This window comes from Ochlerotatus camptorhynchus, unplaced genomic scaffold (assembly GCF_037179485.1).
Source record: "Ochlerotatus camptorhynchus isolate MF236.1 unplaced genomic scaffold, CSIRO-AGI_Acam_v1.1 ptg000070l, whole genome shotgun sequence".
Taxonomy (NCBI): domain Eukaryota; kingdom Metazoa; phylum Arthropoda; class Insecta; order Diptera; family Culicidae; genus Ochlerotatus; species Ochlerotatus camptorhynchus.
In genome coordinates, this window is record NW_027040560.1 from 5,882,628 (window position 1) to 5,907,896 (window position 25,269).

The 25,269-nt window shown below is 41.9% G+C and overlaps 1 protein-coding gene across 2 annotated transcripts in view; it reads left to right on the forward strand.

The window, feature by feature from the left end:
- The window catches only part of LOC135697463 (cytotoxic granule associated RNA binding protein TIA1), a 1,329,144-nt gene that overhangs the window by 474,665 nt on the left and 829,210 nt on the right, over window positions 1-25,269 (forward strand). For both annotated transcript variants that reach the window (XM_065217205.1, XM_065217206.1), the window contains one exon: window positions 4,742-4,841. In XM_065217205.1, the coding sequence (XP_065073277.1) occupies window positions 4,742-4,841 (100 nt within the window). The remainder of the gene's footprint in view (window positions 1-4,741; window positions 4,842-25,269) is intronic.

Here is a 25,269-nt window from a genome sequence, read left to right on the forward strand (position 1 = left end):
TTCTCCAACTACAACAAATTGCTACGAGTGACTTCTGCTGCACTGTCAACGAAAATCGAGACCAACTACTATTACCATCACCGCCGAAGAAATACAGCAAGCAGAAGTACAACTGATTCGCTTTGTGCAACAACAAATTTTCGCCGCCGAATGGAAAAATCTTCAGCAGTTTCTCTACGAAGGCTGTCCATCTAGAGCTAGAGCACCACCAAATTCATCCAGGCCCTTCGACGCTTTGTCGCACGTCGTGGGGTGTGTGCCGAAATCTTCAGCGACAACGGGAGGAATCTTGTAGGTGTCAACAACGAACTACAGCAACTTGTCCGAAGCAATGAGCATCACCGATCAATCACCGAAGAATGCGCCAACAACGGCGTTTTAATCCTCCCAAACCCTCGCACTTCGGAGGTTTGTGGGAGGCAGCTATTCAGTCCGCCCAAAAACACTTCGTTTGAGCCGCGGGAACAATGAAATTGGTTATGGAAGACATGCAAACACTGCTAGCACAGATCGAGTGTTGCCTTAACTCGAGACCGCTAGTACCTCTCAGCGATGATCCCACCGACTTCGTGCCACTCAGTCCAGGAGATCTCCTCACTGGATCGTCTCTGAAGGCCGTTCCAGATACTGATGTCACCACCATTCCATTCAATCGCCTGAGACACTTCCAACAGCTCCAGAAACTACTGCAACAATTTTGACAGCGATGGCATATCGAGTATATCTGCACTCTTCAAATTCGTTCCAAATGGATAAATCCTCCAGTACACATCCAAACGGGGCAGCTTGTGCTTCTGAAGGCAGACAACGTAGCACCTATCCAGTGACCTACTGCTTGGATCGTCGATTTGCATCCAGGGAAGGACGGCATTACTCGCGTTGTCACATTAAAAACACCAACCGAAGATAGTACCAGAGCTGAGCCAAAAAGTTGAGCACGTTTTTTCGGGACCTTCTGGTCTATGGTAATACTTCCTTTAACGAACACAAATTTTCCTGCATTGTCATGGTCATCTGTGAGGATGTTTTCGTGTAGTGCTTTCCCCAGAAACATTTCGCAGCCACCAACTGCCACCCTTACAGTCTTGGGCGTATCCAGCGAGGCATCTTTCACATTTCTCGCAATCTCCGACACTGGCGAGAGACCAGCAGCCGAACACTTTTGCAAGCGGAAAACTTGCTGATTAACGGCAACGTCGGCCACCGAATCACCACCAAAACTCGCGACGGACACACTATCAACACGTTCCCGGGCTAAATCACCAACCGGACCGATCTCTCAATAGAACTACACGCCGAAAGTGTAGCATCCGAACTCGGAGAACCGGGCTCCCGGGAGGCAATTGAAATCGACACCGAACAATGGAACTGAATCTGCGTTGTATATTTTGGAGGTTAGATTCAAGTTCAACCGAGCCACTCAAGGCAAACAAAGGCAAAACACGATATATCACTAAATGATAACTTTATTAACACTTGCAACTAAATTTCAGCACAAAAGTGTTTAATACGCTTACGAAAAATACGCAGCAAAAGAAAAACACGTCAGCTTTAAAGCGCGGCCTGCTGCGAACTAAAAATAGTTCTTCAACGCGATTGTACATATCCTGAAAATGTAGACTAGGGTCTTAAAATATTTTCATAGTCATATCCTTTTTAGTTCACGGGATTTACTTGGAAGTGTCATCAGAACTATCCTAAATTATTCTAAGAACATATTTCGTATACTTATTAGAATTAGAGCTGGAATCCTCCAATCGTTACAGAATTCTTCGTAGAAATCTTCTTAAAATGCACCTGCAGCTCACATTTGGATTCGTTCCCTAAATTGATTCGGAGATCGAATCGGAACTGCCTTGAAGCTCTTCCAAGAGTTCTTCCCAGAGTTTCATACTGTGCATAAATTGAATAGTATCTAATCTTGAACAGTTTAGTTTGATATTAAAGGGTGTATTCTTGGAAAATGGCACACACGTGAAACAGCTTTTTTATCTATTATACGAAATGACTTGAAATTTACAGTAAAATTTTCCACGAATACACCCTTCAATTAAATATTAACAGATTGTCAAATGATTATTAGTATTTGAGTGGTTATCTGTATGTTCTCCTTAGGATAATTCTTGAATGATTTCTGGAAATCAAGTACACACTACTATTCTTGAAATGTTTTCAAGGTCCAGAATCCCAGTTTTATTTATTTTTTGAAGAGAGGATGAAGTATATTTTTTTTTCCCGGTTAGGTCCTCTAAATTCACGGGCTATCGCGGTTTTCTTCCGGTGTTTTAGAACTCCCACCTTCTTCCGGCTACCTGGTTCACTGGTCACCTTGGTTGTAATTGCTTAACTATATGCGTAATTTGCAGCTACTTGTAGACAACCTCCGTGTCTAGCACTCAATTGGCATGACATGTGACTAACATGACCTGTTGTCAATTTAAACATTTCAGAATTTTCAATTGCAAATTCTTCACTCTCTGTATTACTTGTGACAAAGTGACTTTAGTGACTATTTTTTTGGGCAATTGGTGTAAAAAGTGACTTTCTAGTAACCGACTTGAAAACAGTGCCATAGGCACTAGAAAGTGAGCTGCTACCACCCTGTCAATCGGAAACAAGCAGCCGCCTAAGGTCGCTTTATTTCACGTTAGTCCTATGAACCACTTGGGGTTAGATTTTGTTGACCTAGGACTACGTCTGTGATTTTTATACAGAGGGTACACTCCCTTAGCTCAGTCGGTAAAGGCGCAGCTACAAAGCAAGACCATGCTGGAGGTGGCTGGGTTCGATTCCCGGTCCGGTCTAGGAATTTTTCGGGTTGGAAAATTTCTCGACTTCCCTGGGCATAGAAGTATGATTGGACTTGCCACACAATTATACCAATGCAAAAATGGTACAGGCATCTGAAGCTCTCAATTAATAACTGTGGAAGTGCATCTAGAACACTAAGTTGAGAGCACGCAATAAGCTAATATGCGATATGCAATAAGCTTGAAATGCGAAGAAGAAGAAGAAGAAGAAGACACTTTATGAAAACCGAAAATGGGACATGTAACAAAATTATGAAAGATTTTGAACGTTAATAACTCAGCTGCCCCAAGACCAATTTCAATAATTTTGTCACCAATCGATCAGAAATATTTGTACGCATCAGTAAATTTTAAGACTTTAAAATTTTACAAAATGTCTCTATTGAAAATTGCACGGATGTGATAATTAAAATAATCAACGATTGCCTGCGAAAAGTGGTTTCCCTAACACAGACTTCAAAGTTGAATTTCATCCGGTCTCTCCAAAAGGTGTTTATTCGGTGTTCTCCAGTGCACAACGAAAGGCTCTTCCCAAGCAGCTAGCTATCAAGGCTAGCCTCAACCGTTGATCGGATTCAGTTCCAATCACCGTGTGTGGTGGTGTCCGGTCGTCAGCATCAGCAACAGCAGCAACAGCAGTGCTTTCGGCACGTAGCGTTGAACATTGTTCTCCAGTACACAACGAAATACTGAGCTGGAGCCCACATGAGCATCCATTGAAGGAGGAAGATGCCGCACCGCTTTTGATCGGAATCAGTAGCTCTTTGTGAGTCGCTGTGGGCCATGTTTGTCAAGCGCGTCATACTAAAGTAAGAAGTAACTTACCTGCCCACACTCTTAATAAAATTTTACGGAATTACATCAACTTCTTCTCAGATGTCATCAGATCAATCATTTTAATGTTATGATTTTTTGAAAAAATATAATTCTGTTTTTAAATACGCCCTTTTCAAAACTTATTCATAGAGAAAAAAATATTTAGATGAAAAATGCAACCATTGATAGCAGCGACTATATGGACAATGTTTTATTCAAATCGGAAACACTTCTGTCCAACCGGTTTGCGTTTTGGGCTGGGAATGCTCTATGGACAGTTTGTATACTGAACACAAGCTATTGTTTCGGCCGTTGCCGTTAGAAACAATAATTAATGTTACTTCTCTGACGTTAAGCACCAGATTCAAGCTAATTAAATAACCCTTGATAGCGATTTTCTACATATAGGATGATTTTAGTATTATGTTATAGAGAAAGTCGGAAAAGTGCCATTTGAAGCCGCGAAATATCGATCAGCTCTATTGCGGTCGGGTTACCAGCCACTGATTTTTATGTTTATATCGTGTACTAGGTCAACCTCTAATCGTGATTTAGGTGGTATATAAGGACTAGAGCACAGAACAGAAGTGGAACTTCGGATCCAAAAGTGGTTCCATATTGTTTTTGTGAACACTAGTGCACCTAGCGGTATGCTTTGATGGTGTGAGTGTCCATAGAAAACCCGTGTGAAGCGTATGCACAAGCATCGCTTGGTGAATACAAATTTTGTCCTAATTTTTGATGCACTGATTCGTTCATACTTCCACTTCTGTTCTGTAACTAGAGCATAATGAGAACGTGGAACCAGGCCACTTAGAGTCGTTTAAAGTATTTTGGCATTACTAGCAACTACTCTAAGTATAAACAATTTCTTTAATAACGCCAAACAAGTAATAACTTGGTATTTTGTTCGGCTCCTATAAGGACATGTGATAGTAGTTTTTCAGGGTATTCAAACCACAATAGAATTCCTAAAAGTTCCTAGTTCAATCAGAACTTTGATTGTAGAGTACAAGTAGTAGATTAGGCCCTAATAACCACTGTTTGCATTTTTTTGTTACATTGGCTGCATAAAAAAACTAATCAATGAATATTTCCATCTTCCCTTCTTTCAGGAAACCAAACCCCTGAGTTGGCAAACGACGCCAACGGCAGCGACCGCGATGGGAATGGGCCCGAATGGATATCCGTTCGTAAACAAAGTGGACACAAGCAGTAAGTAATATTCGATTGATGTTGTCTCCTTTCTTCAGCCAACCTGAACAAACGTGACTGATATTGATGGCACTGCATATTGGAACGCCATCCGGTATGGCATATTTTCCACACTAACATCGATAATCTGCTGGAACAGCTACGCTTCCAGAAGACTACATCATCTTGTCTGGAGAAATACAGTAGTTCGTTTTACTTTTATCTGCCCGATCCAATTGAAATCCATGCCACTGGCGGGACTTTCTGCTACACACATAGCTCTCTCTTTTTTTTTTTTTATATTCCCATCTGGCTGGGTTCAAGCTTAACCATCCTTCCACCTACTCGCCGGACGGTAAGCCGTCGTCATCGTCGTAGAGACTATAAACAAATAGCATCGCAACGAACGATCGTCCGTGCTGAATCGAAAACAGGTTGAAGATGCTTATCTGTCCAGCACACACAGAAAGCTCTGACTTACACTCGACCGTGTGCAGGCAGGCACAAACGAGAAAATCCTCCGGAGAACTACTCCGGCCATTCCAAGTTTTCCAAGCGGTGAAGCAAAAACAAAAACACCCCTTTTCCGAATGCTGGTGCTCGCCCAAAGAACGAGTGGGTGGCTGACTGGTATAGAAAACAACAGGGAGAGAATGCATAACATCACATTAATTATTCTCTTTCTCAATAAACGTGTCAATTTCGGGAGCGTACAAAAAGAATTTCAAATTTCTTGCAATCAAATATTCACCGGTTTGTAGCTCTAGGTAGGTACCGAGTTCCATTGGAGAAAAGGAGGTGTGCTTACTCTTCGTGGGAAACGTTGTTTAAATGTGGTAAGATTTTAGAAAAATAAATTTTCCGTTCCCAAATCCCTAAGGCTGTGAGAGAGAGAGAGGGTTCGTCACTCATGAATTGAAGTCTCTATCGCTTTCTCCTAGTCGAGTTGCTTTGACGATCGAATCGAAGCTGGCCATTCCGTCAGTTGTGGCTTACTTTGTTTGTGCTGATATTCAGTTCTCGAGTTCAACGTCATCACAGATTGGTTGTTATGTGAAGTTTCTCTTTTTTGCCTAAATCGTCTGTCTTTGGGTTTCGCTGGAAGACGTCAGTGCTGCAGAGAGCTAGCTGTGAGTTTCTATTTCTTTCCGGGTTTTTGGAATATTTATGAACACACTGCAGCGAGGCAGGTGTGACTTGCTCCGGGAAGTTGGTTGTCTCGTCTTTTGATTTGTTTTTATCTCTTAGAGTACATCAAGGGAGAGAGAGCAAGTGAGGGTGAGAATGAAAAGCTGGACTTGCCGCTTTGCATAAGTGTAAAAGAACATTCATTGGATGCTGCTGCTGCTGCTGCTGTTACGATTTTCTGAATATTTTCGAATGCTAATGAAGTGCATCGTGGTGGAGAAGTTTTCAGATTTTTTCGTTGTAGACAAGCAGATTTTATGGTTGTTTTATGTTCATATAAGACACATTTTTCGTGACTTGGCTGGAGATGAGATATGAACTCATGAGTGGGTAGAAACCGGAAGTCGCCATCTTGGGCTCCAAAAAGGCATTGGACATAAGTTACTGACCTTTCACGTCTTCGTGGTTCTTGAAATACCCACATTGCACTGAAAATTTAGTGGGAATAAATTTCTAGTGTCTTGGTAAAAGTTATTTATAATTAAATGGTCTTTTTATTTAAAAAAAAACATGACTAGGGTGGTCTTTAGGGTTAAACCATTTTTTTTAAATACACACACATTTTAAACATGGTAAGGTATACAGTTCAAGCAGTAACCGGAATGTTACTATGATGGGAAGTGACGTGTAATGGAAACTGCAGCCACCTCGATATAAATCTACAAAAAAAAGGCTTACTTTCAGCAAGTTCATAGTCCTTTTCTTACCTCGATTTGCTCACTACTACGAGAAGAGGTCCTTAGCATTTTCTCACCCTTAGAAGTTCTTTCCTGTGTGCTACCGAACTCAACCCTAGGGGCATAAATTCATCCAGATCTCCTCCATCTTCATGGTGACCAGTAAATATCGATGAGCAATTTCCCGATTTTTTTTTTCTGTTTATCTCCCGGAATTTTGGAAATTTTCCCGGTTGAGCGATATACATTTGAATTAAGCATAATACTGAATGCGATTGAGCCGAAAGTTAAGTCGATCATTTCTATTACAGCAGCACCTCCTTTGCTGGATCTTGAATTTGATTCTGCGACACGTTCGAAGTCTTCGCTCAAAACTTTACAGGCTTTTATTTGATTGAGAGTTCTTTTCAGAATTTTTATAAAATAAATTTGAAATTCTTTTTGGAAATCCCTTGAAAATGTTTCTATAGCAGTCCAGAAATTCACATCGAAGAATTCCTAAAATTGGAGATTCTCTGCAAATTTGAAACCCTTTCATTTTTTTAATATTTGCTTGAAATTCTCCATGCAATTCACCTCAGATTCTCAGACTCACAATTGAAAAGGGCCTATTGTTTTCGAAGAGAAGACAAGGTATATTGTTCCATATTTGTCATCTTTCGGTTTTTTCCCAGTGACTTCAAATTGCCAGCTTTTTTCGGTTTTCCCGGTTCACTGGTCACTCTGCATTTTACAAACACTTGTTTTTAATCCCATAATCTTTGTTTTGCTTTGAGCACATTTTGAGGCCCAGCTCCGCAAAAAAAAATAATATTAAGGATAATACGTTTAACTAAAAGCTATTTCGCTGGCGGATTTCTCCAGTGGGAAATCGTAAAAACAGCAAAATTTTGTAGATTACCTCCATCGAAATTGAAAAAGCAGCAACATTACAAAACTACAACTATACTGAAAAGCTAATTTTAAGCTAACCAGGTTTCCGATGGAGACCTAGAATACTCAAAAAAGCCACTCTATGCTTAATAATGAGAGAGAGAAGGATTAGTATTTTCCATTTAATTCCACTACTTTATTTGCTTATCCTTGACATGTCAAGGATAAGCAAATAAAGTAGTGGAATTAAATGGAAAATACTAATCCTTCTCTCTCTCATTATACAGGTATTCCACTAAGACGCCCACATTCATCAGGATTCACTCTATGCTGTTAAGGTAATGCAAAAAAAAAAAAAACAGATTAAATTCTGCATCAATAGACAGCGTCTAGCGTCGATGATCGCAGTAGGCTGCGCTTGAAAACTGCGTATTTTCCGTCAGCGAATCAAACATTTTTTGCTTTAAATTTGTTAATTTGTGTGCTGAACTTTAGTTTCAAGTGTTCATAAAGTAATCATTTAGTTATACATCGTGTTTGTCTGTGTTTGCCTAGAGTGACTCGTTTGACCTTGAATCTTACCTTTAAAATCTACGACGCAGCTTCAATTTCATTGTTCGGTGTCGGTTTTCATTGCCTCTCGGGAGCCCGGTTTTCCGAGTTCGGATGCCACATTTCGACGTGTAGTTCTGTTCTATTGAGGGATTCGTCACTATGGACGAGTTTGAACCCGGTCCGGTTGGTGAATTAGCCCGGGAACTTGCTGATAATGTGTCCGTCACGAGTTTTGGTGGTGATTTGGTGGCCGACGTTGCCGTGAATCAGCAAATTTTCCGCTGTCGGTCTCGGAGATTGTGAGCTATATGAAAGATGCCTCACTGGATACGCCCAAGACTGGACGGGTGGTAGCTGGTGACCGCGAAAGGTTCCTGGGGAAAGCACTAGACGTGAACCTCCTCCCAGATTACCATGGCAATGCAAGACAATTTGTGTTCGTTGAAGGAAGTATTACGACAAAGGTGAATCACGAAATGAGATGCAAAGCGTAGAGAAAACAAAACTACCGAACCCATGGATTGCAGGATCAAATTATTATAGTGATACCAGTCCAAATACTTTTTGCAACTAAAAAAAACATAAACTAAATACGTGCCAGGATTCAAAAGAACATTTTGAAACTGAAAGTGTGTATATAATACTAATATCCAATTGATGGAGGTAATACATACATGCGGGGCTTATGGTAAGTGCAAGTAACCTCGGAATGGGCGTGACTCTCCAGACATTCTGAAATGGGTTGCTGGATCTGCAACAGAGCTATCACCTTCTAACTCCCGGACTAAAGCTGTCTACAATGACCATAAATGTGACATTGTAGAGAGAGTTCTTCCATAATAACACTGCCAGTCACTGGGGGTTAGAGGGAATAAACACACAACACACAATAGACAGCGTCTAGCGTCTACGGAAATGGATTTTTATCTCAGTTCAGATTAGGTATGTGACAACACAAATTGGGAGCTTAATTTATAATAGGCTCACTATAATCGAAATACCCTTTTTCAAATAACTTTTGTTTATCTTAAAGAAATGCAACATCAAGCATTGAACAACCACAAGTTTGCGTAACTCTATTTAAAATTTGAAATGAAAAACTACCCTTAAACTACACCTAGTAATTAAGTTGTTTGAAACTATCAAAGTCAGTCATACTTATTAATAAGTTTCTGTTATATAGAATTTTTTCCCCTGAATTTGAATTAATTCCCTGAGAGCCCCTAATATTTCAGGACCAAAAATTTATTTCCTGATATTCCCTGATTTTCCAGGATTTTGTAAGGCAGTCGACAGCCTTTTATTCTTGATACGGCTTTTAGAAAGTACTGGGTTGTTGGGTAAGAGGGTTACAAGGAACTTACATTTGAATCAAATAATAAGTAAGGCTACAAATGCCATATGGATAGGCAAAAAAAAAACATTTGGTAATAAATGGGAACTGAAACCTAAAATGATCGATTGGATCTTTAAGACTATAGTAAAACCATGCATCATTAGTTTGGTGACCAAAAACAAAAGTTAAATATGCAAAAAAAAGCTCGAAAAGTTGCAAAGACATGAGCAATTCATAACACGCCCTCTAAAGCGCTAGATACAATGTTAAATCTTCTCCCCTTACATATATTTGTGCAGTTAGAAGCCGAAAGAAGCGCACTAAGGTTTAAAAGCACTAAACAGGGGGACCTAATATTCAACCAGGATCAATAATGTTCTACACAGATGGCTCTAAATTAAACAACAGAGTTGGCGCTGGGGTAACGGGTCCTGGTGTCAACATATCAATATCTATGGGGGAGACGAACCAGTCCAGGCCTGAAAGTCTCATTAAAAAATATCTATGGGCAAGTGGCCACAAATTCTGCCATTATGGATCTTATAAAATTTTCAAAATGACATACTTGAAATATTCCAAAAAATGGTAGCACGTAAACGGCGTTTCTGATCATAATGACCTCTATTTACTCCATGTTATGAGGCGAGGTCCATGGCATGGCAATTTTCTCATCCCTAGAAGTTACTGTCCCGACTATTTCCGAACTTCACGCTTAAAGCAAAAATGTATTTGGTTTCCCTCCATCTAGCACTTGAAACACTTGTTATTTTATATCCGTTACAGATCTTAATTGGTAAAAAATATATCAATTTATCAGTATTTTAGTACACTGAAGTCTTTTTTTACACGGTTTTTTTTTACGCGGTTTTTTTTTACACGGTTTTTTTTACGACGATTTTCGAAATAACGCGGTTTTTTTTACGCGGTTTTTTGAAATAACGCGGTTTTTTTTTACACGGTTTTTTGAAATAACGCGGTTAAAGAGCCAAAACATTCTAAGTGTTTTCTGAGGAATGGACTTAGCCAAAAAAACAAACTTGGAAGTGTACTTCGAGTGGATTCACCGGACAACATGAGTACATACATATTTTCGGAACGGGAACGACGCGTAGAGGCCGGAAATCGATGATTCATGCCATTTTGGAATCCAAGATGGCGGCTTCCGGTTTTGTGAAAAACTGTCAAATAGCCAACAATATGGATATTTTTGGAACCGAGATGACATGCAGAGGCCGGAAATCGATGATTCATGCCATTTTGGAATTCAAGATGGCGGCTTCCGGTTTTGTGAAAAACTGTCAAATAGCCAACGATATGGATATTTTCGGAACGGGAACGACGCGTAGAGGCTGGAAATCGATGATTCATGCCATTTTGGAATTCAAGATGGCGGCTTCCGGTTTTGTGAAAAACTGTCAAATAGCCAACAATATGGATATTTTCGGAACGGGAACGACGCGTAGAGGCCGGAAATCGATGATTCATGCCATTTTGGAATCCAAGATGGCGGCTTCCGGTATTGTGAAAAACTGTCAAATAGCCAACGATATGGATATTTTCCGAACCGAGACGACATGCAGAGGCCGGAAATCGATAATTCATGCCATTTTGGAATCCAAGATGGCGGCTTCCGGTTTTGTGAAAAACTGTCAAATAGCCAACAATATGGATATTTTCGGAACGGGAACGACGTGTAGAAGCCAGAAATCGATGATTCACGCAATTTTGGAATCCAAAATGGTGGCTTCCGGTTTGTGAATGTTTCAAAAAAAATGTTATGCAACAAATTTTAATTAACTTTTTTTTTCGATAATCTGTAATTAATCTTCTTACATTTACAAGAACTTCATAGATCCAATGTTGAACAACATGTGATACCAGTGACTTGGTTGTGGAATGCATGTAGCACTAGAGGTTATACAGGTACAAGTGGTAATGGCCTGCCGAGATTTGCTCAGCCGAGCTCGGTAGAAAAAAAACTTAGTGTGTGGATAGTACTTAACATAACAGGAACTGGGGTTGAAGTTGTCGCTGACCGAATAGTCAAAGTCATGAAACACAGTGAACGAAGAATCCTTGTCACTGAAATCGATGTTTAGCCAATAAGACATCATGGACACTGCCACTACCAGTGCACGGTATGTACTGAAGTAGACCCTTTAAATTAAACTTCAATTTAAATTCCACTGTTTGACATGGTCAAAAAAAAATGTGGTATACATGTATGTTCTGCAAAACCATTTCATCCATGGTTCATTGTCTGGCTTTGTGGAAGCCAGCTGCTTTCAAGATGGTTAGGATTTACAAATGAGAGAAAATTCCGTAATGGTGTGATCAAAGCATTCGGAAGGTCTTTAGCTCCAGAAGAACTTTATCATGAACGAATATGTTCTAGGTGATCATGACTTACAAGTACCGAATAAAATTCCATGCACACTGCTCAGTTTTTTTGTTATGATGAATTTTGAAATAACACGGGTTTATCACACGGTTTTGTGAAATACATGGTCTTTTTTTACAGGGTTTTTTGAAACAACGCGGTTTTTTTTACACGGTTTTTTTTTTACGCGGTACGTATCCCCCGTGTAAAAAAAGACTTGAGTGTATTGATCCACTTATTCTCTACTTTCCCTTCCTCCAATACTCTCAATTTGTAACGATTGTTTAACATAAGTCCTCTGACGAATGAATTTCGAATCTATCCGAGCAGCTCTAAGAAGTTCAAACTCGTCCATTATAGAATTATTATTATTTAGCTTTATTTAGGAGGCTTTCAGCCTTAGGCTGGTTCGCCTCCATATCCATTATAGAAACTTAATTAAATCCAAAGATTGTCAAACCCAAATAGCAATGTTGGTTTTATGAGGGTTCTGTAGACCACAATTTAGACATAAAGCATGCTTTAAAACGTCGATAAAAGTTTTCAATGCTACTTGGGAATGCAACGCAGACGTAACCAGGCTTTTAAGCGTATATAGATCAAGAATACTCAGTTATGCCACTCTAGACACCTTGTCTGTCTTGCTTGTCTGCGTACCTTCAAATCATTATTCAATCAATACCGTGCAATTCCAAACAATAAAAAATTCATCCATCGTACCAAGACCATTATCCTAAATTCATATTGCGTAGTTTACACAACAAAGGTTTGACGTTTGTTGGACACAACTAAATTTAGCATCGATCAAGAGACTTACCAATTCTACTTGGACGTTAAATTATGTCAGTGTCAATTCTCAGAAAAACACACTAACCTACTAAGTGAGTAGGAGGTTAAATTTTGTCACAACCAACAACGTATAGCGTCTACTAAAATATTGTTTTTGCTTTACCAACCCATTATGGTCGAAAACGTAAAATTTCACGACAAAAATCGATATCTCGAAAAATATGCACTCTAGGGGTTTGATGTCTTTGGAAGAGTTTGTCTAAAAGATAAGATCTTCCTTTTGGCGTAGGTAGTGACTAGGGTGGTCCTCTTTTTCCAAAATAAAAAACCATATCTTTTTATTTATATGTTTTAGGGGAATACTTGCTTCTACAAAGTCAAAGATAATTTAATTTCAAGCAACTTTGCTCAAAGCATCGAAATTGTATCTCATCAACACATAATTCTATGAACGTTTTTTCTAAATTCAGATAGGGTGGTTCTGAAAAAACTATTTTTTTGTTCTAACTTTTTTCATTCTGTTTTATTCTGAGAGCCATCTTCAAAAAACTTCAGGATCATGAGAGGACGCATCTTTTGAGAAGAGTTGGGGATTGATAGCTATGTTGTTTTACGAAAGTTATTCCTGTTTTTGTGTAAAAAGGTCCAGTTATCAGGACACTTTCCTCCAAAAGGAGCAAATATGAGCAAAACTTGTACGCATATTCTAAAAGAACATGGTTCTGCCCACAAAACCTATAAAATATTATCTGTACCCTTTTGTAGCCTTGATGCGAAAAAGATGATTGGAACTAGAGATAACATTGGTTGAAAAAGGGCCAAAAGCACAACCCTCCGATCACAGTTCAACTCAGGGATGTGTCAAAACCCAGTGCAAAATGGTGCAGTATTTAGGAAGACAAAAATGTTTGCACTAAAACTGTTGGTTTTAGGGCATACAGTGTTCGGGAAAGTTTTTTTTTTCATATTTTTTGGCCAATTTTTTCATGTTTGTGAAATCAGGGTGGTCCATAAAATTGGTGAATTGAAAATGCGAACTTTTTTATTGTTTGAGGTAGACCAATGCAATGGTCTAAAAAGCTACAGAAAAATCAATTTGCAGCAACTTTGCTTAAGACACTAAATTTACATCTCTTAAACTTCATGAGTTATGATTTTTTAAACAAGCAGGTAAGGGTGATGGCCCCTCAAAAATCGTTTTTCTTCATACGTTCATTTCTCGTAAAAACGTTGTAAATACTTTTAGAACTTTCAATGACAAATGTTTGAAGAGTAATAGCAGTTTGTTGCATTAAAGTATGAATTAAAAATAAATAAATTAAATGCTTTATACAAAAACCGCTCTCACAGTTTTCCCACCATAAATGGACAAAACAACGATCTTTCAAAAGGAATTAAAAGTTTGAAAATCGGTTTGCTTCTTTTAGAGATATTGACAATTGCAAAGTGCCATTTTTTTGAAAAAAAAAAATCGCCTTTAAATTTCCAATAAAAAATAGCAACAAAGTTGTTTGAGCAAAAACATTTGTCATTTAAAGTTCTTAAAGTGTCTAGAATATCGCTTTTACGAGAAATGAACGTATGAAAAGATATTCATAGAAAACCAATTTTTCAAAAAAACATAACTCATGAACCATAACAGATGTAAATTTGGTGTCTTCAGCAAAGTTGCTGCATATTGATTGTTCGGTAACTTTTAACATAATTGCATTGGTCTATCTCAAACAATGCAAAAATTCGTATGTTCAATTCACCAATTTTATGGATCACCCTAATTTCACTAACATGAAAATATTGGCCAAAAATATGAAGAAACTTTTCCGAAGACACCAATATGCTTAAAACCAACGGTTTTAGCGCAAATTTTTTGTCTTCCTAATTATGGCTTTGGGACCATTGTGCAGTGGAGGTTGATTTTTTGCTGATTATAAAAGTAATTTATGCTCCACTTAGCAACCACAGCTTGCAAATCAATTTAAAATTTAACATTCATGTTTCATAAACATCCTCAGTGTCCCGGGTAGAGTAAAATAGGGTTATAAGATAAAATTTGATGTTACGGTGAAAACAATACATGAATGTTAGAACGCTCCACTTCACTTTAATTAAATTGTACTAGACTATCTCTGAATTTGAATGGAATTCCCTGAGATTCCCTGATTTTCCAGGTCCAAAAATTAATTCCCTGATATTTCCTGATTTTTCAGGTTTTTCCAAATAGTCGACACCCTGCATGCGGACGTTTGGCCGAATGGATGTTTATGTTTGTTTATGCGCTTCGTGGTCTTCTGGTTAGCGGCGTCACCGGTAGTTCGAGCGTATTGTGTGTGTCACAGAGTGAAGGTTCGATTCCCGCTCCAGCCAGCGGAACTTTTCGTAAAATGAAATTTTCCCGCTGACCTACTGGGTGTTTATTTATTTATTTATTGTTCCAATGATTCATCTGAAATATGGTTGTCTTAATGAATTAAAAAAGTATAATTAAAACAAAAACAGGAAACGTTCTAATTCAGGACAGTCTTCTAATAAAAACGGTTAACGGCACATTGTCAAACAATGCATAGACGTCATTAAACGCATTAGCGACGGCTCGGATAGGTTCATTCAACCCATATTGCCGATTACGAGCTGCGAGATGTACAAAATTACGCTGTCTAATCACTCTCTCAGATGCGTAAAAGAAAAGCTGCCGAAGTAATTCGGGGGAATCAATCTCGCTGGTAATGATCTTAGCAGCAAACACAGCTTGAGCGTTCCGTCTTCTTTATTCCAAGCAGACGACAGCGATTCACGTATGACGGCAAGTTAGCCGTGTCACGCCAAAGCAGATGACGAAGCGCGTAACGAACAAACTTTCTCTGTACACTCTCAAATCTGGCTATCCAGCATGCTTGGTACGGGCACCAGACGACAGTACTATGCTCTAAGATTGAACGTACTAACGAACAATACAGTGCCCGCAGGCAAAGCGGATCGCGAAAATTTTCAGATATTTTGAACATAAAGCCAAGCTGTCTGTTAGTTTTAATCAGGATGTCATTGTAGTGCGGTTTGAAGGTCATTTGACAGTCGAGTGTTACTCCCAAATCGTTGACCTGGCTAATCCTCTAATGGTTGCCCGGAAATGGAATAATCAATTATTATCGGGTTTTGTTTGCGGTGAAATGATATCACATTGCACTTGTTGATGCTGGTCGTCAAGAAATTACGGGAGCACCAACTCTACATACGATGCACAATCAGCTGCAACTCCTCACAATCAGCGATGCAATTGATAACCACATACATTTGGACATCGTTACCGTAGAAAAGCCGACATCCAGGTGGCAGTAGACACGAAAACTCGTTGACGAAAAGCGAAAACAGAAGGGGTACCAGATTACTTCCTTGGGGAACGCCGGAAACGTCCGTGAACACTTCAGAACGAGAAACTCCAATCTTAACGCAAAGCGAACGGTTCGTAAGGTAAGATATGAACCATGAGATGAAGGATCCAGACACTCAGAGTTTCTCAAGCTTGTTCAAAAGAATGTTGAGGTCTACTCGGTCAAATGCTGCCTTGAGATCAGTGTAAACCGCGTCGATTTTTCCGCCAGAGTTCATTGTCCGAACGCAGAGCGACACGAATTCGGTCAGAATTGGGTAGAATCCATGCTGAGCCGTGGAGATGTAATGCTTTCAAGAGCTGAAGAGCGCCTCATTGATGATGATCTCGAATATTTTAGAACCGCAACATAGTGATGTGATTCCTCTGTAATTCTGAACATTCCTTTTTATCACCTTTCTTGTGGACGGGGAACATATACGAAAATTTCCACGCTTCAGAAAATTTACTCTCCTGTAGAGACAGATTAAATAACTTCACCAAGAGAGTGAGCAACGACTCCGAACACAGCTTCAGAACGGACGCAGGAATGCCGCCTGGCCCGGCAGCAAACGAGAGTTTCAACCTTTGAAGAGCTAGATTGACGGTATGTTCACTGATGTGAAACGGACGAAGCTCAAATGCATCTGTTGCGTGTTGTCCGTTGTCAAGTCAGCAAATTATTATTTCAACAGCGCAATCGGACAGATCGCTAGATTCCATCTAATTTCAGAACATTCGCTGGCTTGATGTATTTTTTCCATTCGTTGTACGTTGGATTTTCGTAGTGAAAAAAAAAACACTCTTATTGTTGATAAAGTGAAAATGCAGATGTCAAATCTGTCCTCTAGAAGCACTGTAATAGCCGACAAAATTTGCTCCATTATCACACCCAAAACTAATTTCTCAAACATCCAATGTAATGTTGAATTTATTACATCCTTTATATATGTTACATACAACAAATGTAATGGCAGTTCTTGCAATAAACTGCAGCATACAAGCAAGTTTTTTTTTCCAGAAGGCATATTTTTGGACAAAACCTTCACGAGATGCTTCTCTAGACGCAATGCATTTGGGGAAACAAGCTTTTTTAAAAAAATAAACTAACATAAAAAAAAAAAACATTTTTCAGGGTCTGTTCACATCGCGAAACATTTAAAACTCTGCATTCTTTTCATGCAAATCTGCAATAGAATCTTACATTTCCCGGTGTTGGTGCTTTGTTAACTAAACATGTTCCATTACTAATTGCAAAACAAAAATCGGATAGATAACTTTGAAGTTAAATCCTATTTAATCAACAATGAGTAGTAGTTTTGTTTATGGATTAAAGTCGAAATGTTTATAAAACTCCTGTTCTGAGTGCCAAACATGCGTCTTGAAATGCAAACTTTTGTCATCATATGTAGGGTACAACGTTTGCCATTCCATATCAAAGAACACTATAACGAGCGTAGTTTTCAAATAAGGAACACACAGAAGACTGGTGGCGTTTTTCAAAGGAAAGCTGCCGGAGCAAGTTGCTTCGCTTTGTCCCACGGAATCATCCTCGAAAGTTTTATATTAGCTGCTGTCGCTGTTGGTACTGCGCACTATTTTGTCCGTGGTACCACTTGGGAATGGCACAAATGGCAGTGCTGCTCCGAGGAATAGAAGTGAGAAAGAGGCAGAAAGAATATCAGGACAGGAGTACAACAAATGTCTGGATCTAGTGCTGGAATCTTGCTCATCTACTCTGGAGGAGGATTTAAATTAAAACAACATTCAACCAGCTCTTTAGTGGCATCACCGAAAACTGCACACGCTGAAAGGTTGCAAGCGCAAGGTTCCTCGCTGTCGTTCCACCGAAAGGCATAATCTGCATACAATAGTACCTACCATCATCGTAGAAGACACAAGAAGCGTACCAGAAAAAAAAGAGAGGATTTTTGGGGTTGTACGGGAAAAATTCTGCACTGCAGCATAATAAAACTGTAAATTTCTTGAAAGTTTATGTTTATACAAATTAAAAGCGAAAACTTTTCCCATGCGGGATGTGCACACGGGTTATTTAAGCTCTGATGGTAGCAGCAGTGCCATTACGAATGGGAGGGAACGATGTGCTATAATTTCATTAGTTTAAAAGCGCGAGTTCGGCCCACCTCTTCCAGTGCCAGTGAGGGGGGGGGGGGGTAGGTGGTGGGGAGGCGGAATGTGGCAGAGCCTGCTGTGAGGAAAATTCAAACTACATCAAAGGAGCTTTGCTGCCCGCGGGTTGCTCGGATTTTGCTCGGTAGACACTCCAACCGACCGAGAAGCGAGGAAGAATGAATAATGAGAAGGATTTCGCGGTGCAATTCTAAAGATTATCACGGATAACCGGTGTGCATTTTGTAAATGGAAGCATCGGATTAAATTGCACTTAATCTATTATTGACGGGATGGACTGAAAGTGGTCGTGAAATTTGCATTATTTTATTTAAATGGAAATGTGAAGCTTTTCCGGCTGCTTTAAAAAATGGATTTTGGTGTTCCCAGAGGAGACTGTGTCTGGCCGGACCCCACACTGTTTGCGTTGGCTAAAATCAGGGTGTGTGTGTGTGTGTGTGTGTGCAAAAGTGTGTTTATGGTTGATGAAAGTATATATGTTTCAGGAGGAAGTCCGGCACCGAAGAGAATGGAATCCGAACGTGGTGAGAAACTGCGCTCACTCTGGGAAAATCACTGCCAACGGGACCACGGGAGGTCATGTATGAAAGCCCAAAAAGCCTCCCATAAATTTTTTAACATGTGACAGCTAAAAGCAGCTATAACTTGTATCGAATGAAAGCTAGACAGGAAATATATCTGGAAGCGGTAGTACGAAACGCACTTACTCATGCACATACACATTAAAACTCACTCTTTCTCTCTGGTTCTCGTTTGGTGCTGCTGCTGATGCCAGAGTGGAAGGATATTCGGATGCACACATTGCACGTCCTGCCATAGGGGACATACACTGTACATACGCAGGAAGAGGCCATGCTGACAGACTGAAACACAGAGCAACGTCAAAAAGAACAAACACACAAGCCCTGGATGGGTGGGAGCTGGGGGAAAGGACCAGCGTCAAAGTGACCTCCTCCTGGGACTGTTTGGGTCTCGGGATTTCGGTAACCGGTTCAGCGTCCAGCTGAGTCAAGTTGTTCCACAGCCAAAAGTGGTGCCCACCCATTCGAGTGCATTAGTGTCGTGTGCCAGCTCAGCAGCCGAGGGAGAATGGGATATGACCGAATGCGAGGAAAAGGTTCCATTTTACACACATTTTGACAAACTGTTTCAAAGTGCATCCAAGCTTAGTGTAATGCGTAATGAGTGGGTTTCCGCCCGGAGATTGGCGAATGGCATTAGAAACTCTACGGTTGGTCTGAGTTGGTCTCGCCGCTCGGTTTGATGATGAGTGATGAGTGGGAAGAAAGCAGTGATTTGGCACAGTCCGAATTGTACTGATTGCGACTGAAACATTTGTGCGATGCTACAAGTGCCGAATTTACTGTTGAACATAACATTTGGATGGGCCATCATGTAGTAAATATATTTGATTGGGACGAAGAGTTGAAACTTTCTCAAAAGACAACAAAGTGGGCATTGAGCTATTATCCAATTTGTATATATAATATGTAGCAGTAGTTTACTAAATAGCAGATTGTAAAATAGTTCAGAAATCGGAATCGGAACTTTTATTAAGTTCATCGATATTCCATACAACTTTTCTGAACAAAACATTACAGAAGTTCTTAGAACTCCAAAGTTTCTGAAAACACTACAGTTTGTTTGGCAAGCTCCTCAATCTTATCTAACGTTTTTTGTTTTGACGTAGAACTACGTCTTTGTCGACTATACTGGGGTGCAAATCAGAACATATGTGTGTTGAAATAGTGTTAGGTTTTGAACGCTTGTAACTTTGTCATTTATAGATGAAAATAGAATCCAAATACGCCAATCGATAGGATATAACATTACAAATCTGCTGAAATAAATATTTTTTTCATTTTTCTACAAAAAACATTTGAAAGTTTTAGTTTTTAGTTTAAATGATCTTTATTTTAGTTTAACTTGGACGATTACCATATAAATTTTTACTAAGTGATTTAATTGCTTTCTTCATCTTTAGGTATGGGCAAAATTCAAAATTTGTTTTACAGAATTAGTCCTAGACTTAGTACACGGTCGACCACCTTGGTGGGATTGGTTTGTTTTGTTTTTAGAATTTGAAGAGAAACTACTTAATACTACTATTTACAGCTTAAAACTAACCTACTCTACTATATACACTTAACCTACTATGTAAAAATTGCTTATTAAAGCATGTTCAGAAAGATTGCATTTTTGGATAAATTTGGTTGTCATATCCTCAATTTTGGAATCTACTTTGGGAATTTCTTGATGGAGGTCTGATATTCTTGTGTCGAATGGACGATCTAGGATCATCCTCAACACTCTATTCTGTGCAACCTGGATTTTGTTCTTGTGGGTCTGAGCGCACGATTCCCACACCGGGACGGCATAGAAGATCGCGGGGGCTATGATCTGTTTGTAAACAGCCAGTTTGTTTTGCCTTGAGAGGCGGGATCTGCGGCAAATGAGCGGATACAAACACCTAACCAAGGCGGAGCACTTAACTAGGGTTTTCTCTATGTGCGAACGGAACAGGAGCTTCTCATCGAACAACATCCCGAGATAAGTAACATCAGTGGACCACTCGACCCTTGTACCATCCATTATTACGGTACAGGAGGGAGATGGTTTAAGTTTTGGCGATTGTCTGTGAAGGAACATGATTGCTTGGGTTTTCGAGGCGTTGATTTTGATTTTCCACGTGGTGGCATAATCAGTAAAGGTGTCAAGGCATCGTTGGAGCTTGTTCGTAATTTCACGTGGCATCCTACCCTTGACGGCTATCGCGGTGTCATCTGCAAACAGAAAGAACACGCAACCGTCTCCTAGAGGAGGGATGTCCGACGTGTAGATGCTGTAAAGCAGTGGTCCCAGCAGACTCCCTTGCGGAACACCTGCTGGGATCGGAAATTGTCCCGAAAGGGAACTATTCAACGACACCCTGAACGACCTTTGCTGGAGATAGTTACGGGTGATTTTCACAAGGTATGGTGGAAAGTTGGAGTTACAAAGCTTGTATATAAGTCCGTCGTGCCAGACATTGTCAAACGCCTTTTCGACGTCTAACAAGGCCATGGCTGTGGACTTGGATACAGCTTTGTTACTTCGGATGTTATTCATCACCCGCACTAGCTGATGATTGGTGGAATGCCCCTTACGGAACCCGAACTGTTCCGGAAGAAGAATGTCATGTTCCTCCACAAACTTGTTTAGTCGGCTGAGGATCAATTTTTCGAACAGCTTGCTCAGCGCTGAGAGCAGGCTAATCGGTCTGTAGATTGACGGTAGTGAAGGGTCTTTCCCAGGTTTGCGGATCGGGATGATTTTTGCCACCTTCCAGATGCTTGGAAAGTAGTGCAGCTCCAAGCATCTGTTGAGGATGGCAGCCAGCAGCGAGTGCACCCTCGCGCTGAGATTTTTCAACTCTAGGTTGAATATTCCGTCAAACCCGGGAGCCTTCATGTTCGTACTGTGTTTCAGCGCTGAGCAAATTTGTTCCTCTGTAATCCGTTCTTCTGGAGGGACGGCACAAGGGGAGGCATCTAACGTCTGGACGCACTGCACAACCTGGTTCTCGAGTGGACTTGGGATTGTAGAGCCAAGCAAATGCGATTGGGCAATGTGCTCCCCAATTGCATTGGCCTTCTCTTCGTTGGTGATAAGCCGTTCGTCATTGACTCTAAGTGGTGGAATGGGCTTGGGGTGAGACTTCAGCACCTTGGCAACCTTCCAGAATGGTCTGGAACGGTCGTCCAGGTTCTGAACGAGCCGCCCGAAACTCTCGTTCCGGATTGAGACCATTCTGGAAGCGATCTGCCGATTCAGATCGACCATTTCGTATTTACGCTGCAGATCCCCAGTCCGCTGAAACTGGCGTCTACGAACATTTCTGAGCCGAATCAAGAGTTTGGTGTGGGAATCAATTGCTTGAAACTTACCCCTCACAGGAACTCGTCGAACGCACTCTTCGTCAGCCACGGATATGGCTTGATGGAGACCCTCCAGGGCCCGGTCGATGTCATCCACTGTGTCGAGCGGTGGGTTGTCGTTGATGTGGCGGTCGACCACGCGTCGAAACTGGACCCAGTTGACTCGATGGTAGTCCTTCCGCTGGCACGGTGCAGGGGCCACGTTGTAGCCCAGCTCGGTCAGCACCGGTTGGTGGTCCGAACTCAGGTCGTTGACGGCAACCGGCTTGGCTAATCTGGTGTTTGCCAAGAACAGGTCCAGCGTCGATGGGTTGCCCGTCGGTGATGTGAAGGTTGGTTCGTCCGGAAACCAGACGGAATAGAGACCATGCTGGGAATGGTCGAATAGCAGGCGGCCGTTCTGGTTCTGCTGGTAGTTCCGCCAGGCCTCGTGCCGGGCGTTCAGGTCCCCTCCGATTACAAAGCGGGCATTGGTGTGGGTTATGATGGCAAGGTCGTTCTTGAACTGCTGTGCTGTACCATTGCTAACGGTACATTGCCGGGGGCAGTAGACAACGATGAACCGGACGTTTCCGGTCGATGTTTCCACCTCAACGCCGACGGCCTCGATGATGGAAGTGCGGTAGTGGGGTAGGGTGCAGTACTTGATGCCTTTCTTGATGATGACCGCGACACCGCCCCCCCTGGAGCTGGTGCGATCAAGCCGGACAATGCTGTGGTCGGGCAGCCAGAAGCTGTCACCGGTCTTGAGGTGGGTCTCGGTGAGAAGGCCCACGTCGATGTCGTGCTTGCGGAGGAAGTCTGCAAGCTCAATGTTTTTCGCCCCTACGGAGCGAGCGTTCCAGTTGGCAATCTTTATGGGTTCACGGTCCATAATTAGCGACGAAGGAGATGATAGCTTGGAGCTGTTGTGTTCTTGTTGCGCAGGTGCGCTTGATGATGATGGCCTGGGCCAACAGTGTGACGATCTCATCCGTTGACAGCGGAGAATCGTCTGTAGCTTCACCGGTTGTACCGGCCAATTCCGGAGCAGGGGGATCCGTCGATGGCCCGGAGGCTTGACCGGGTACTGCAGCGGCAGCCAACTGGGCAGCAGCCAACTGTTGGTTGAGCGGGAGCGGCGGCAACACTGGAATTGGCCGTGATTGGACCGGTGATAACGGAGGAAAGTTCTGCGCGTTGTTTTCTGGAACCTTCTTGCGACCGGGCTGGCTGTTGGACGAGGCCTTCTTCCGGATCTCGGCGTATTCGGCCCGCTTCGGACAGGCCTTACTCGTGGCCTTGTGGGCGGCACCGCAGTTGGCGCATGTGGGAGTGGCTTCCTCGATGCTGTCGCAGTTGTCGATCTTGTGGTTTTTGCCGCATTTGATGCAGCGGCTGGCCATGCGGCAATTCCTGGTGCCATGCCCGAACAATAGGCAGTTCGAGCACTGAGTGACGCCACGGTGGGTGGGTTTATACCGCTCCCACTTCACTACGATGTGGAACAGTGTGCGTGTCGTCTGGAGATCCTTCACGGTTGTGGAGTTCTTCTCCAGATGGAAGGGTAGAGCTGGTCACGATACTTGATGGCCTTGCTGCGGGTCATCTTGTGGACTTCGACCGGCTTGAGGCCGTTCGCCTTAATCTCGTCCATTAAGGTGGTGGTGTCCATGTCGTGGAGCCCGCGCAGCACCACTTTCAGCGGCTTGGTGGCCTCGATGTCGTGGGAGAAGTACTCCAGCTTCATTCTGTCCAAGAGGGCCTGAACTGCGTTGAAGTGTTTTTCGGCCGGGACCATCAGTTTGTAGCCTTCCGTGCACCGTTGAATGGTGCAGCGAAGGCCCTGCTTAATGTAGAAATCCAGCTGCTCCCATAGCCCGGGAGGGAAGCCCTTCACATAGAAGGGTGGCAACTTAACTTTTTTCGGCACCGTCTCAGGGTCCGACTGCGGCTGCGCTCCGTTCTGCAGGGCGGAGAACGGATTGTTGCTCAGCAGCTTTTTTGCTGCTGATACGGTGGCGCTGCTGTCTTCAGGTCTGGGTCGTTTAGTTCCGGGAGGCCCCGGCTGCGGGTCCGCAACGCCTGTCGGGATGGGCAATGGGGTTTTCTTCTGCTTCTTCTGGGCTGGCTCGGTGGTCGCGCCGTCTCCTGGGAGAGTCTGTTTTCCCGGTAAACCGGCACTCGCGTTACCGCGCGATTTCTTACCCATGGCTGGGTCAGCGAGAGCGTCACTACACAACGCGGAGCTAATTCGACTTGCGAACGAACGAACGAAACTAGAGAGAATTCAAATCGACTGAACTGCTCAACAGTCTGGCAGCGAATGACGAAAACATTTGAAAAATGCACAAATCGTAATTGTATCTGTTTTCATGATATAAACGATTTTCCCTAACCCAGTCATCATAATCGAGTACCATTTGGTTGTACATCGTTCTGCTTGAACCTGAAAACATATAAAACAGCGCTGGTGTCGGGCTTTTGCTCATTACCGCTTCGGACGGCATGGCACTTGGTCCTGCAACAGTCAGCGGCTAAAGGTGGACGGCGTGATCACCATTCACAATGAGGAATGAGCCTTGGGTCCCGTTTCACTAAACCGAAACGCGGAAAAGTTATATGTGCCAAACCGGTTCATGAGCTGATGGGTTCCAGGGCTCCAAGTGAGGGAGCTGTCTCCCTGGCGTCGGTAGCATTGGTGCTCACCACGGAAAACAAATCAAGGGAAAAACAGTGAACCATAACCGAAACATTGAAATACTTGAAACATTTAAGATAAAGTGTGATAGTCAAAAATATATGACATACATCAATTTTGCGTGGTTCTACGTCATCCTGCGGTCGTGTATAGGACACAACCCTTTAATTTTTGTTTTTTAAATAAGCTTCTCTAAAGTTTCCTTAACTGCTCGAACATTTAAATTTTCACAATTTAACTAAGCTTATCCTACGTTGCCTGATATTTCTGATGGTCTTAAGGTTTTGTGGCGGTTTTTCAGCTTTCCCAACGCTCACTTATATTCTCTGAAATACCTCAAACTGCTCCGAAAATCCCAGACCGTTCTGAATTTGTACGGAGCTGCTTGGACTTCTCTTTCCATAGTTCCCTTACTTACTCACTCAAGTATTCTGCGAACCTTCAGTGGCAAACAGGACCCTAGCAGTCTTTGCCGTTAATGCCGATTCTATAGCGAGAGCGAAGCGAAGAGGCGAGCTATGCGTTGAAAAGAATGGAAA